The sequence below is a fragment of the Corvus brachyrhynchos genome, unplaced genomic scaffold (genome assembly GCF_000691975.1).
Source record: "Corvus brachyrhynchos isolate BGI_N302 unplaced genomic scaffold, ASM69197v1 scaffold59, whole genome shotgun sequence".
NCBI lineage: Eukaryota > Metazoa > Chordata > Aves > Passeriformes > Corvidae > Corvus > Corvus brachyrhynchos.
Genome location: NW_008246054.1, coordinates 5,737,794 through 5,750,011, shown reverse-complemented (window position 1 = coordinate 5,750,011; position 12,218 = coordinate 5,737,794). Strand labels below are relative to the sequence as shown.

The 12,218-nt window shown below is 43.1% G+C and overlaps 2 protein-coding genes across 3 annotated transcripts in view; one reads left to right on the top strand and one right to left on the bottom strand.

Moving 5' to 3' along the window:
* Nucleotides 1–5,569, top strand: part of PKN3 (protein kinase N3) — an 18,816-nt gene extending 13,247 nt beyond the window's left edge. Inside the window, exons 13-21 of one of the 2 annotated variants that reach the window (XM_017745443.1) lie at nucleotides 198–264; nucleotides 833–924; nucleotides 1,282–1,458; nucleotides 1,546–1,608; nucleotides 2,149–2,225; nucleotides 2,733–2,875; nucleotides 3,110–3,217; nucleotides 3,777–3,857; nucleotides 4,691–5,569. In XM_017745443.1, coding sequence (XP_017600932.1) covers nucleotides 198–264; nucleotides 833–924; nucleotides 1,282–1,458; nucleotides 1,546–1,608; nucleotides 2,149–2,225; nucleotides 2,733–2,875; nucleotides 3,110–3,217; nucleotides 3,777–3,857; nucleotides 4,691–4,903 — 1,021 coding nt within the window. In that variant the 3' untranslated portion in view covers nucleotides 4,904–5,569. Of the gene's footprint in view, nucleotides 1–197; nucleotides 265–832; nucleotides 925–1,281; nucleotides 1,459–1,545; nucleotides 1,609–1,745; nucleotides 1,808–2,148; nucleotides 2,226–2,732; nucleotides 2,876–3,109; nucleotides 3,218–3,776; nucleotides 3,858–4,690 lie in introns of those variants that run through there. The other variant, XM_017745444.1, reaches the window with a different exon arrangement.
* Nucleotides 5,570–6,494: 925 nt separating this feature from the next.
* Nucleotides 6,495–12,081, bottom strand: ZDHHC12 (zinc finger DHHC-type containing 12; the record flags this gene model as incomplete). The annotated part of the gene is made up of 4 exons (XM_008642251.2): nucleotides 6,495–8,412; nucleotides 9,546–9,712; nucleotides 10,858–10,944; nucleotides 11,875–12,081. Coding segments are annotated over 4 exons (771 nt in total), but the record flags the coding sequence as incomplete, so codon positions are not given.
* Between the last annotated feature and the right edge of the window lie 137 nt (nucleotides 12,082–12,218).

Here is a 12,218-nt window from a genome sequence, read left to right as displayed (position 1 = left end):
CATCAGGGTTACCTTCTTCTTTCTTAAGTGGCAGAACAGCAGCACAAGCTTTAGTTGTCAGGACTAGGTGAGGAATGGTTGGCACAGCTGTTTGCTTTCCTTCTTGCTATACAGAGCTTCTTTCCTTGATGCAAACACACACTCCTCTGTTATCTGCTCATGCATCTCTTGGGTACTGTCTCTTTGTTTTTCTGCAGGAAAAGGACAGTTCAGCTCGAGGATTTTCACTGCATCGCTATGTTGGGCCGTGGCCACTTTGGAAAGGTAGTAGAGAAGCACACTGTGGAGGAGGGCAGTGGTTGTGACAGTGGGGCTCTGCCTGGGGGTCTGAATAGAAACACTGCAGTACAGGAGAGATTTGTTGCAGTGCAGATACGGAACAAACCCAGCCCAGCCACACAAGCAGCTGATAACTCTTGTTAACCGTCAAAATTCCTGAAGATTTGTGACTTCAAAGCCTGGAGAAAGCTGTCCTGAGAGTGCTAAATCAAAGCACACCATTACCATTCCTTTCATGAGGATCACTAGTGGAAGAGCTCCATTCCCAAAACTGTGCATAGCTCCTTCTGTGAGAACTCTGAGGTGCTCCTAAAGCACTGGGCCAGCTGTGATAGTACTGTCTGGGAGAGGGACATAACTTACACTGACATCCTTCTGGACTGTTGCAGCACAAGGAGCAAAACAGAAGTGCTCTGTTTCTCAAGTTCCTTGAGTTTGGTTTTGAGGATGACTGTCTGGAGTTGATGGAAATAGTTGGCATCAATTGGAGTTAAAGTAATCCGATAAGGAAATACGAGATTGTTTGAAGTACAGCTTTTCTGTTGTCTTTCAGGTACTGCTGGCCCAATACAAGGCAACTGGGAAGCTGTATGCCATCAAAGCCTTGAAGAAAAAAGACATTATTAGGAGAGATGAAATTGATAGGTGAGCTTTGTTTAGACATGGTACTGTTGCCAGAGGCTACATTACTACCACTGTAATCAAATGTTAGCAGGTACGGTGTGTACTGGTTGTGGTACTCTTAAGGTAAAATGTGACCTTAAGACTTGGATAACTAAAATCAGAAATAGGGAAACTTAGAATGGTGTCTAACTTTTGTAAGAATGACACCTGAACAACACTCTAAAACTCAGGGTTTGGAAGTATATAAGTATTATATTAGCCCTCCCTTTCTATTTCTCTAACTTAAGATGTGAAGATTTTCTTCTTCATCCTCTCTTTCTCAAAACAGTCTGCTGAGTCTGTTTAATGCTGACACTTTCATTCTTTGAATCCTGGCAGCTTGAACTGTGAGAAGCGAATATTTGAGGTGGTCAATTCTTCTGATCATCCATTCCTTGTGAACATGTTTGCGTGTTTCCAGACCCCTCACCATGCCTGTTTTGTGATGGAATACACTCCAGGTGGGGATCTGATGATGCGCATACACGAAGATGTCTTTCCAGAGCATATGGCACAGTGAGTTAGAATTAGTCTTGTCTCCAGGCACTACAAATTTTTAACTTGAATCTCATCTATTTCCTGATAACTATTTCTGTCTTTCAGGTTTTATACAGCCTGTGTAGTCTTGGGGCTCCAGTTCTTGCATGAGAAGAAAATTGTTTATAGGTAATGCAGCAGAGACTCAAGTATAAGACAGTTCAGCAACTTGAAAGTTGTTTTTTCCTGTAGCTGTGTCTGGAGCTCACTCTCTTGCTGGGGTTTCTAATCTTTCTGCCTGCCTTTATTTTCCCTGTCACTATCAGCATGTTCATCGTGCTCACAGTAGAGGAAGTCACCTAGAAGCTATTCATCTGGCATGTTGCAGGTGATTAATCCTCTGTGGCATGTCAATACATTCTGGGGGGCACCTGTAGGTCACTGCTTTCTTTTTCACTGGGATAGTCAGGTAATTTGTCATGCTGTTGTGGGAGCTCTTTTCCAGATGAATAATTCCAAGATACTTTGTGAGCCTTTTGTTTAGGGGAAAATATCAATCAATTAATGGGAATCTTCCAAATAATGCACTATTAAACAAAATGTAGACTTTACTCAATCTAGATTTTATTCTCTTTATTAACATCTACCTTCTGCCTCTTGCAATAAAACATGTTGGGTGGCAATCCTCAGTCTTCATCCACTGTTTTCTTTCATCTCCTTTGCCTGCAGGGACCTGAAGTTGGATAATCTCCTTTTAGATGCTGAAGGATTTGTGAAGATCGCAGATTTCGGTTTGTGTAAGGAAGGTGAGTAACTGGGGAAGCTGAAATTGAGCCATCAGGATCAGTTTAGGATCTGGGCTTTAGTAGATGTTTATGTGTAACTTGTATTAATCCTCATTTTAAAGATTAAAACAAAACCAAAAAAGCTGAACAACAAAAAAACCCCTCACCTATCTGGCCATGATGAATTTGGGAAGAATACCTTGTCATGTAATCTTCAGGAGACTTATGAAAGCATTTAAAATGTGCTCGTTTGTTCAAAGGAGACAGAATAGAGGATAGTATAAAACATGTAGATGAGTAAATGAGCAGTGGAACGTGCAGGAAGTTCCCTTGGTTTTGCCGTTTGTTTAAGCATTGTCTGTGTATTTGTTATTTGGAGTTGTTGGGGACCTCAGGTTTCACACTTCTCACTGGCAGTTCCCCTAGACCAGGTAACAACATCAGGTGCAAACTACAGCTTTCAGGAGGCTGCATCAGGTCCATTCAGGAATGTGTACTGGATTTTACCAAAGTGTCCTTTTCCTACAGGAATAGGTTTTGGAGACCGGACAAACACCTTCTGTGGCACCCCTGAGTTTCTGGCCCCAGAAGTGCTGACAGACATCTCGTACACGCGGGCAGTGGACTGGTGGGGCCTGGGTGTGCTCATTTATGAGATGCTTGTTGGTGAGGTAAGGCCACCTTCCCTCAGGGGATCTCACTAACCAGGCTTGGGGACCTGACCACCTGAGGTAAAATTTTGCTAAATGTAGCCAACTCTTTATTAGTACGTCAGTTACATTTCTCTTATTCATAGTGCTTGGCAAACAGTAATTAATCCATGCAACTCCCTGGTATTCTCATGCTTATTTAATAGTGAGGAATGGGTGCTATGTGGATTAAATAACAGAATGTCCCAATTGCAGTCACCATTCCCTGGAGATGACGAGGAGGAAGTCTTTGACAGCATTGTCAATGATGAAGTCCGGTATCCACGATTCCTTTCCACTGAAGCACTTTCCATAATCCGTAAGGTAAAGGGCTTGATGGGTCTCTGGGAGCCTGAGGAATTTGCATTTACTGTGTAAGTGGATCCAGAGGGACTTGATTAGGATTGTAGAGCATTTGTGTGTGTAATCTGGGGCTGCCTACATAGGCTAAGGAAATATTTTAAATTTGCACATATTTTCCCTTCCTTCTCTTTACATAAATGTAATCCTTCTTTGTAAGGATGACTAAGCAGGCTGCTTACTGTTCCTGCTAAGTATGGCACAGAGAAGTTTTGATTCAAGGGCAGGAATGTCAGAGCCATTCAGTGGAGATGGCTGGATTCAGTTTTTAATGTGACCCCAGAGTCACAGGTGCACAATTAAGCTGAGATGCTCCATGCAATTTATGTCAGGTATCTTACTGCTGTTGGCAAATTGTTTACAAGGAGCTAGGTCTGAGCTGTTCCTGGCAAATGATGACCTTGGTGCAAAGTGAGAATGAGGAAACACTGAGGGATCAGTCCTCCTTTCTTTTTTCTCTCTGGAACATTATTTCTGTCCATTCTTGTTCCCATTGTTTCATTTTGAACTGATACTTCTGCAGCTGCTTCGGAAATGTCCAGAGCGTAGACTGGGAGCAGGGGAAAAAGATGCAGAAGAGATTAAAATTCAGCCCTTTTTTAAGGTAGGAACTTGCTTTATACCTCTCCCATATTTCTTGTGTTTGAGCTGAGAGCGATTTGTTCTCTGTTGGTATTGAGGCTTATTTTCCTTTGTTATCAGGGTATTCTTAGTGATAGTTTCTGTTGCACCTCATTGCTCCATTCAGGAATATGTGTTTCAAGTCTTGCTTGAAATGACACCCCCCAAGTCTGTTTTCTGGGATCTTTATGCTTCCAGAGCCAGTTTATTTCGGATCGTGCTGCTTCTATGTACAAATGTATCTAACTTCAGACATGAACAAATACTCCTTTTAAAATCAAACTGCAGCATCAAAGATGTTACCTAGTAATGACAGCAGTTGTCAATCAGTCTTATTTGATCACCTGCATTTGCAGGATACACATGACTCTTAAGAGAAATGGAGGTTAAATTGCTTTGTGTCAGGGGTATGTGTCTGTTCCAGGTAAAGGTGTTGTCATCCCTTTTCATTATTGCTCATCTGCCAAAAGTTTTTAGCCTTATAACCCTTGTCTGGCTTTGCACTGGAGCAAGGAAAGAACTTGGATGTCAGCAGAAATTGCTGGGATCCACAGATCCACCTGGCCACAGCTGAGCTGTAGTTTTGTCCCTCCTAAATACAGTTGTAGCTGTAAAATACACTGCATGGAATCTCTGCAGTACCTCCTGTGCTGTTTGTTTTGGGCCTTTTTTCAGTTCTCTCTTTTTTTTTTTAATTCGTAGAAGTAAGACATGTTGCAAATTATCTGTAAGGGAGGCTGCAATTCTCCCTCCGACTTTCACATTTCTTAAATAATCTTTGTGTCAATCTGGCCTGTTCCCTTCCTTCTCTTACAGGGAATTGATTGGGATGCCTTGTTTGCCAGGAGGCTGAAGCCCCCCTATGTGCCCACGTTAAGAGATCCTACCGACATCAGCAACTTTGATGAAGAGTTCACTTCCCAAAAGCCAATCCTTACTCCTCCTGAGGAGGTTTCTCTCCTAACCCGTAAGGAGCAGACTGTCTTCAAGGACTTTGACTTTGTTTCCAGACACCTTTTAGATGTGTGACTCCTGTGCTATAAAAACATGAAGAGATTGTTACCACCTTGAGAGAGCATAGAGAAGACTTTGCAGGGCCAGTGGAAAAGCCAACAGGATTTGTAGTACAGGTAGTGCTGATGGCCCCAGGATGAGGTGCCCTGCAAGCTGAGATAACCTGCTGTGGGTTTTCCAGCCTCATTTGTTGGAAGGATACTGGATGTCAATTACCTTTAAGGAATAATTCATGTTTGACTGGATGTATCTTCTTCTATCATTGAATGTAGATGAAATTTGGAATTTAAGCTGGACTTGATGAAATCAAATCATCTCTGCAACCCAGGTTACTCTTTGCAAAAGCCTAAGTAAGTAGTGTGACTTTTTGAAAGTTGTAGCATAGTAGGGGAATGGCCACCTCTCACTCATTTTCTAGAGATGCAGCTTTCCCTCCTGGTAATGATTTTATGCTATTTCCCACTCATTAAAATGTGTATGTCAGACAATGAATGGATTTTAACACTACCAAGACAATGATGTTTGATAATGATCCAAGTCATTTATTTGAAGGAAAATAAGTCTTTCTACATAAGGATGCCAACTTTTATCGATTGTTTTTAATGATACCAAACCCCACAGCTTTGCCTGTTTTTTTCTTTTTTGAAAATAAAAGATACCTTTCCACATAAAAAATACTCAGCTTTTCATCTCCTTTGTGTCAGTTGAATCTTTCAGATCAGGGCTAACCAAAATGCTCAACAGGCAGGATTTTAGTTTTCTCCATAAATGCCAGTAGTAATGTTTTCCTTCTTTCTTCCTTCTCACTCAGGTTGTCTGTGTTGTACATATTGCATGGTGTCATCAGCTGTCATATACCAATGACTGCAATCAGGTTATCTCTCCACAGATTTTATCAGTGTATATATCCTGTATCATTTTTGGGGACAGCTAAGTAATGACAGTCAGTATTGGAAAATCAACGAGTTAAAGGTGACTTCATTGCCTTGTAATCTATCTTGTAATTATACTTGATAAGATACATTTTCATCTCTTAAATTCATAATGTTAGCTCATTGGGCAAAAAGGGAAGCGTTTTTAGAGATAAGGCATCTGATGCAAACAAGGACACAGTCATTGCTCTTTCACTTTGTCTTCACCAGATGGAGACAGGAGTGGGATTAAGGCAGCTGTGCTGTAGCTGGAGACAAGGATCTAGGGAATTGTTAAACCAAGGCTGGTCCCAGTGCTTCAGGATTCAATGAGGTAAGAGCTCTGTTTGTGCAAATCAGGGATCTTTCACACTCAACCCAGATTTCCCATTTTCAGAGCCAAGTATAGCTGCTTCTGAAAATTCCCGTGTACAAAGATCCTTTCAACCTTCCGCTCACCCTGGCAGTGCACTGGCCTGTTTGGAGCAGAATACACATTTTCCTCACTCTTGTTTGAGTGGTAGCATTTGCTGTTGGCCCCTGTGGTGTGTTTTGTGGCTTTAGTTCAAGGCCACTGTGGAGTGGGAGGTAGCACAGTGGATTGTTAGCACAGGTGAAACATAGAACTTGGGTTCAAAGAGAGAGGCATAGAGAATTTAAAAATGCATATTTCATATTTTATTTTGTAATTTATGGTTGAGTAAAAAAAAAAAAAAGATAAATTAACACCCAGGTGCATTTTAAAGAAATACCAAACAGAGCAAAACTACTTTGAGCTGTTGTACTTGCTGATGAACTTTCACTTGACTGATACCTGAAAAACCAGGAATTGCAATGTGACACATGATCCACACTTTAGCAGGTACCACAGCAACACAAGCAAACAGCAGAATCCTTCTGAACAGTGTAGCAGTGTTACAAAAACAATCCTTAGTGTTCTGATATCCCTCTGATAGAGCTTCTACCCTGAACAAACCAAACTCTGCAGATTACAAACTCTGGAGCTGGTCAAAAAAGGGATCTTTTGCTGCACTTAAACTGCTTTTGGACTGTTGTGCTGTGGTGTTAACTACACTGTCTTTTCATGAGTGTTCATCAGCTTTAAACCCTGAGTGCTTCTGAGTTGGTGTTAATTCCTGAGCCAAGAAAATTAAGGCACAAGATAATTTTAACTAATTTTGTTGCACTGGTTTTTCTTGTTTTGTTTGGTTTTCTTTTAACAGAAAATGGTCAGGACTAAAATTCACACCACAGCCTTTTTTGTTTTAAAGCTAAGATCAGTCATCCCAAACTTCCTTTTAGTTCCCCATGGAAATCTGAAGTATGACCTTTTATTTCAATGGAAAACAGGTTGTCTTGCTGCTGTCCTGAAAGCTGTCAGCATCTCTCATCTCAGTTAATCAACCAGGACCTGGCAGCTTTCCTCTTGCATTGAAATTGTATTCTTTTATTAAAGTGTTACTTGAGTTAGGCATGAGGTACCCACCTCTGCTACTGCTTCTCTCCTGAGCTACAGCAAAGGCCTGAGCACAATGCAGAAATAACTCAGTAGCCAAGGATTACTTTTCTGTCCAAAGAAAAGTGATGGTATCATTCTTCACTGACTTGATTCAAAACAGTGAATTGTTAGCAGCACCATCAAGTTAAAAAGCTGTGAGGAAGCTACTCAGGGCATCACGAAGTACAGGTTAATTATCTCATAAGCTTAACTGGGTGTCTTACAGCTCTTTCTCATGAACATTAACAGTATTAAGCCTTAAGTCTTTGTGGAAAGCATTAAGTTGAGGCATGTGGACAAAATAAAATTTGCTTTTGACTCTCTAAATGTTTACTCAAATATTTCTCTTACGTGCCTGATGCTACTGCAGTTCTCACAGTCAGAACTAGGCTGAAAAAAGGCCACAGGAATTACACTGGTCCTGGCTGGTTTTATCTGTAATTGCTGCTGTTCCCTAGCAGCAAAAAGCGAGGGAGACCTTGGAGAAGAGAAGTGAACACGAATACTCACACTAATCTTGCATTTCTTCTGGAGAGATGTGAATCCACTTAACAAAAGGAAACAGATTTAGAGATACTTTGCTCAGTCTGAAAATCAGCTCTGCTGGCTGGATTCTTGCTTTTAACAGTGTTATTTATATTTTAAAAATAACCCTGACTCTCCTTGAAATGTAATTTGCAGATGAACAGGTTGTGGAGCAGGCTGCCTAGTCCAAGATGTATAAAAGTTCAGTGCAAGGAAACAGCAGCCATTGCATTAGCAAAGCTTTACCCAGCAACCTGCCAGGTGTGTTGGCACACTGGGACTAGACAGGCTCACTGTTCTTGTGAAAATAGATTTTCTCCCATGCAGTGAGGTGGCGTGAACAGAAGAATCTCCAGAGATTGTGGATTATCCCTTGGTCAAAGGGGTTCTCCAGCTCAGAGTGCCGCAGGTAGGAGATGCGGTGGTGTGACATGAACTCCCAGGTCGTGGTGTTGCATGAGATCAGGTACAGGTGGGAAACAAGCAGCAGCAGGACCATAATGGTGAATATGAATATCAGAAGGAAGCACACAAGGAGGAAAATGTTGTGCTGCAGCCACTCCCGAGATTGTTCAAAGTAGAGGCCTGACCTTTCAATTCAAACAGAAATAAATCTGCAGTTCACAGAATCACCAGGTTGGAAGAGACCTCTAAGATCATTGAGCCCAACCCATGCCCTAACACCTCAACTAAACCATGGCACTGAGTGCCACATCCAATCTTTTCTTAAACACATTCAGGGATGGTGATTCCACCACCCCCCTGGGCAGACAATTCCAGTACTTCACCACTCTACATGAAAAACTTTTTCCTAATATCCAACCTGTATTTCCCTTGGCGCAGCTTAAGACTGTGTCCTCTCGTTCTGTAAGCTGCTGCCTGGAGAAAGATACCAACCCCACCTGGCTACAGCCACCTTTCAGGGAGTTGTAGAGAGTGATAAGGTCACCCCTGAGTCTCCTTTTATCCAGGCTGAACAACCCCAGCTCCCTCAGCCGTTCCTCACTGGGCTTGTGTTCCAAGGCCCTCACCAGCCTTGTTGCCCTCCTCCGGATGAGTTTGAGCATCTCCATGTCCTTCCCGAACTGAGGGGCCCAGAACTGGACACAGCACTTGAGGTGTGGCCTCACCAGTGCCGAGTACAGGGGAAGAATGACCTCCCTGGTCCTGCTGGTCACACTCTTCCTGATCCAAGCCAGGTGCCATTGGCCTTCTTGGCCACCTGGGCTCACTGCTGGCTCACGTTCAATCGGCTGCCAACAAGTACCCCCAGGTCCCCAGGTTTCGTAAACTAAACAAACCTGATGACACATTTAAGTTTGATTCATAACTAATGAGCTGCTGATAATCCTCTACTACAGAGAGTTAATATACTATGAAGTCCTGAGAGAGTGTGCCATAGGGATTGGAATCTAAGTTTAGAAGATGCTGGTTCCCCTGACAGCTGTGAGACACAATCAGCCTGGGTTGACTCCTCTCCTGAACAGCTGGAACCCTGTTGGAGTTTCCAGCACTTGAATGTGTAAACAAAGATCATGTTACAGTGACTGAAGCAAAATGAACAATGAAATCTAAATTATCAGATTCTGCTCAAGATTAGGGGGCTCCAGGATGCAAGAGAGGGTCCAAAGCCAGTCCAACCACTGCTATGTTCTCTGCCAGCCTGAGGAGCACCACAACTTTCAGCAATCTCAGAGGTCCAAATGCCATCTCCCAGCCTTACCAAGCAACATGACCTCCCCACAGCAGAACCACAAGCTGCACGCTCAAGTAGACTATGAAGAGGGGGTGATTCCTTTCTCCTACACAGTTCTCAAGCCAGGGGCAGTGATGGTCGTAGCGCCGCACGCAGTGCTGGCACAGCTGGCAGTGCCTGGCTCGCATGGGTTGCTGCAAAACACAATCAGAAAAAGAATAAACTGGCTATAGTTCATGGCTGTCCCACTCCTGTTTGGTAGAAGAGAACATCATGCAAATCTGTCTTTCTCCACAATACTGTCCCTAAAACACTCCCTTGTGAGACAACAACACATCAATATTGCTAAGACAAATCAAAGGGATTATGATTCTCCTGGTCAAGACCCCAATGGATGGGAATCAAATTAAGTGACTCTCCCACACTCCTCTTATCTACACATTTTCTTTATTATCTACCTATTACAGGAAGTCCAGCGTGCCAAGGAGGGAGACAAAGCCAATCAGTGTAGTCAGGAAAGCATGAGCACAGCACTGAGGTGAAAAACTAGGACCACTACTATCAAACAGAGTGGGCAGGGATGGGATGTTTTTTGGGGATGCACAGAGAAGTGCCTCTATGTGAGTACAAGATACTTGCACAGAAAACAGCTCAACTGCCAGGCACAGAGAAGGTGAAAGACCTGGCTGAGAAAAGTAGTGCTTCCTAGGATTTGTCCCCTGCAGTGTATAAATGCTTTGCCAGCTTTTCCTCTTGCAATAAGCTCATTCCTCCTGATAAATACTCTTCAGGAATTTATGGAAGCTGGGGTAATGCTTAATTTCATTAAACTGATAAGGATCACTCTGAAACCAAGCCTTTCTAGGCTTTAGGCAAACTGTTTTAAGAGCTAATTTCATTGCTGTAATTTTTCCTTCATGGTGTCTTTTATCATTCAGGCCAATGTTTTGTTGTTTTAAGGCCTCGGAACAAGTTCACAGCAATGAGCAGTTCCCACATGTCACACTCAGCTGCCTTTCTGACTATCAAGGTATTTTCAAAATAACTTCTTTGACAGTACTGCAAGGTCTGGCTGACATGGCAATAAGAATATGGAATACAATCTTCCCATGGCAAAAAAAGATTCTTGTTTCTATAAGCCAGCAGGAACTTGTTTCAGCCTTGGAAAACTGGCCTATGTGCCAGTGTCTATCACTACTACTTGTGTAGCTACACAATCTGCCTGCCTCCTCTGAGCAGCAATGACAGACCAGAAAAACACCAGCAACAGCAGCTGAACAACAATATAAGCTTTCAAATCACTCATCCCTTCCTCTTCCAGTGTGTTCTGGATGCCCACCTTCACCAGGCAGTAACCACAGCGCCGCAGCTTAATGTCACCTGGAATCTGAGGGATCACCACACCTTGTCCTTTATCCTCACCTTCCTACAAAAAAGAGAAAGGGAGGGACTGAGGAGAGTTCCTGGGCTGCTGTCTCGGCATGACTGAGCCATCCTGCTGCATCCTTTTACTTGACAGTTACACAGTGCTTGTTATCTCTATCATTAGGAAGGTTAAAGAAAATAATTCCTTAGAATTCCTACAGAAGCTGCAGACAGTTATGGTACAGTGAGAGAGAAAAAGTTACTGTAACCCTCCAAAGAATGTTTGCACAGAGGCAGAAATAACTGTGGACAAGATACACTCTGGGACAAAACCAAGGTTACACTTCACTTCTCAACACAGTAACAATGTCTTTTCAGTACGAGCAGTGCTACTTGGTCATACACAGCCAACACTGACATTAATGATGGATGACTAAGATTGATAATGCTATTGTCCTACACAGTCTGTAAGGCAGTGAACCTCAAACAACTATCAGTTACTGAAACTTTGCATCTCCATTTACTTCACTGTAACTTGTTTGGGGACGTGTCCTCTGAGAGGGCAACAAATCTATAAAGAGTTCAATAAATAGAGTTGCAGAGAGCACTGTCTGCCAAGGCTGCCCTTCAGTTTGGGGCTTTTTTTTTGCACTTGTACCACTTATCAGTGGTTATCGTAAAATAGGTCATGTATACATTCCACAGGGCATTGCAGCCCCTGCTCTAGGAGAGGACTTGGGCTCAAATGGCACAGTCACGTACAAGGGCAGTGTGGTGTGAAAGGCACATTTAAAGCCTGTAAACCCTACTGCTATTACAAAATACCAGTGTGAGACAGTCTGTCCTCATCTCCAACGGTGTGTGCATGTGTCCTTCATGCCATCACAACAGAAACTGTGTCAGACTGCTCTTATCTACCAGAGTGGAAAAAGTAGAAAAGCCTATGGACTTTACAGCTACTCCACTTTGTTCTATTCATGAAGGGATTTACCTTCACTTCCTCTTCAGGCTTAACAAAACCCGGATCCATGAGAGACACTTTGAAGTACAGCAGGACCGAGCATAAAACCAGCAAAACGAAGATCAGCGGCTGCAGCAGCTCCCCGCGCTCCTCTTGCTTGTGCAGATCTGAAAGGTACCCAAAAAAGACAGAGAGCAGCAGCTCCTTGTGAAGAGTCTGGGATTTTTCTCTCTGGCCTCAGCAAAAGGGTCCCAAATCTATGAAGAAGAAACGGGGAAAGACCAGGCGGAGAAAGAGCGCGGGGCGAGAGAGGAGAGGCTGAGAAAGGGCTCCCCAGACCCCCCCAGCCCTCGGGGCACCCCCGGGCCGCGGCC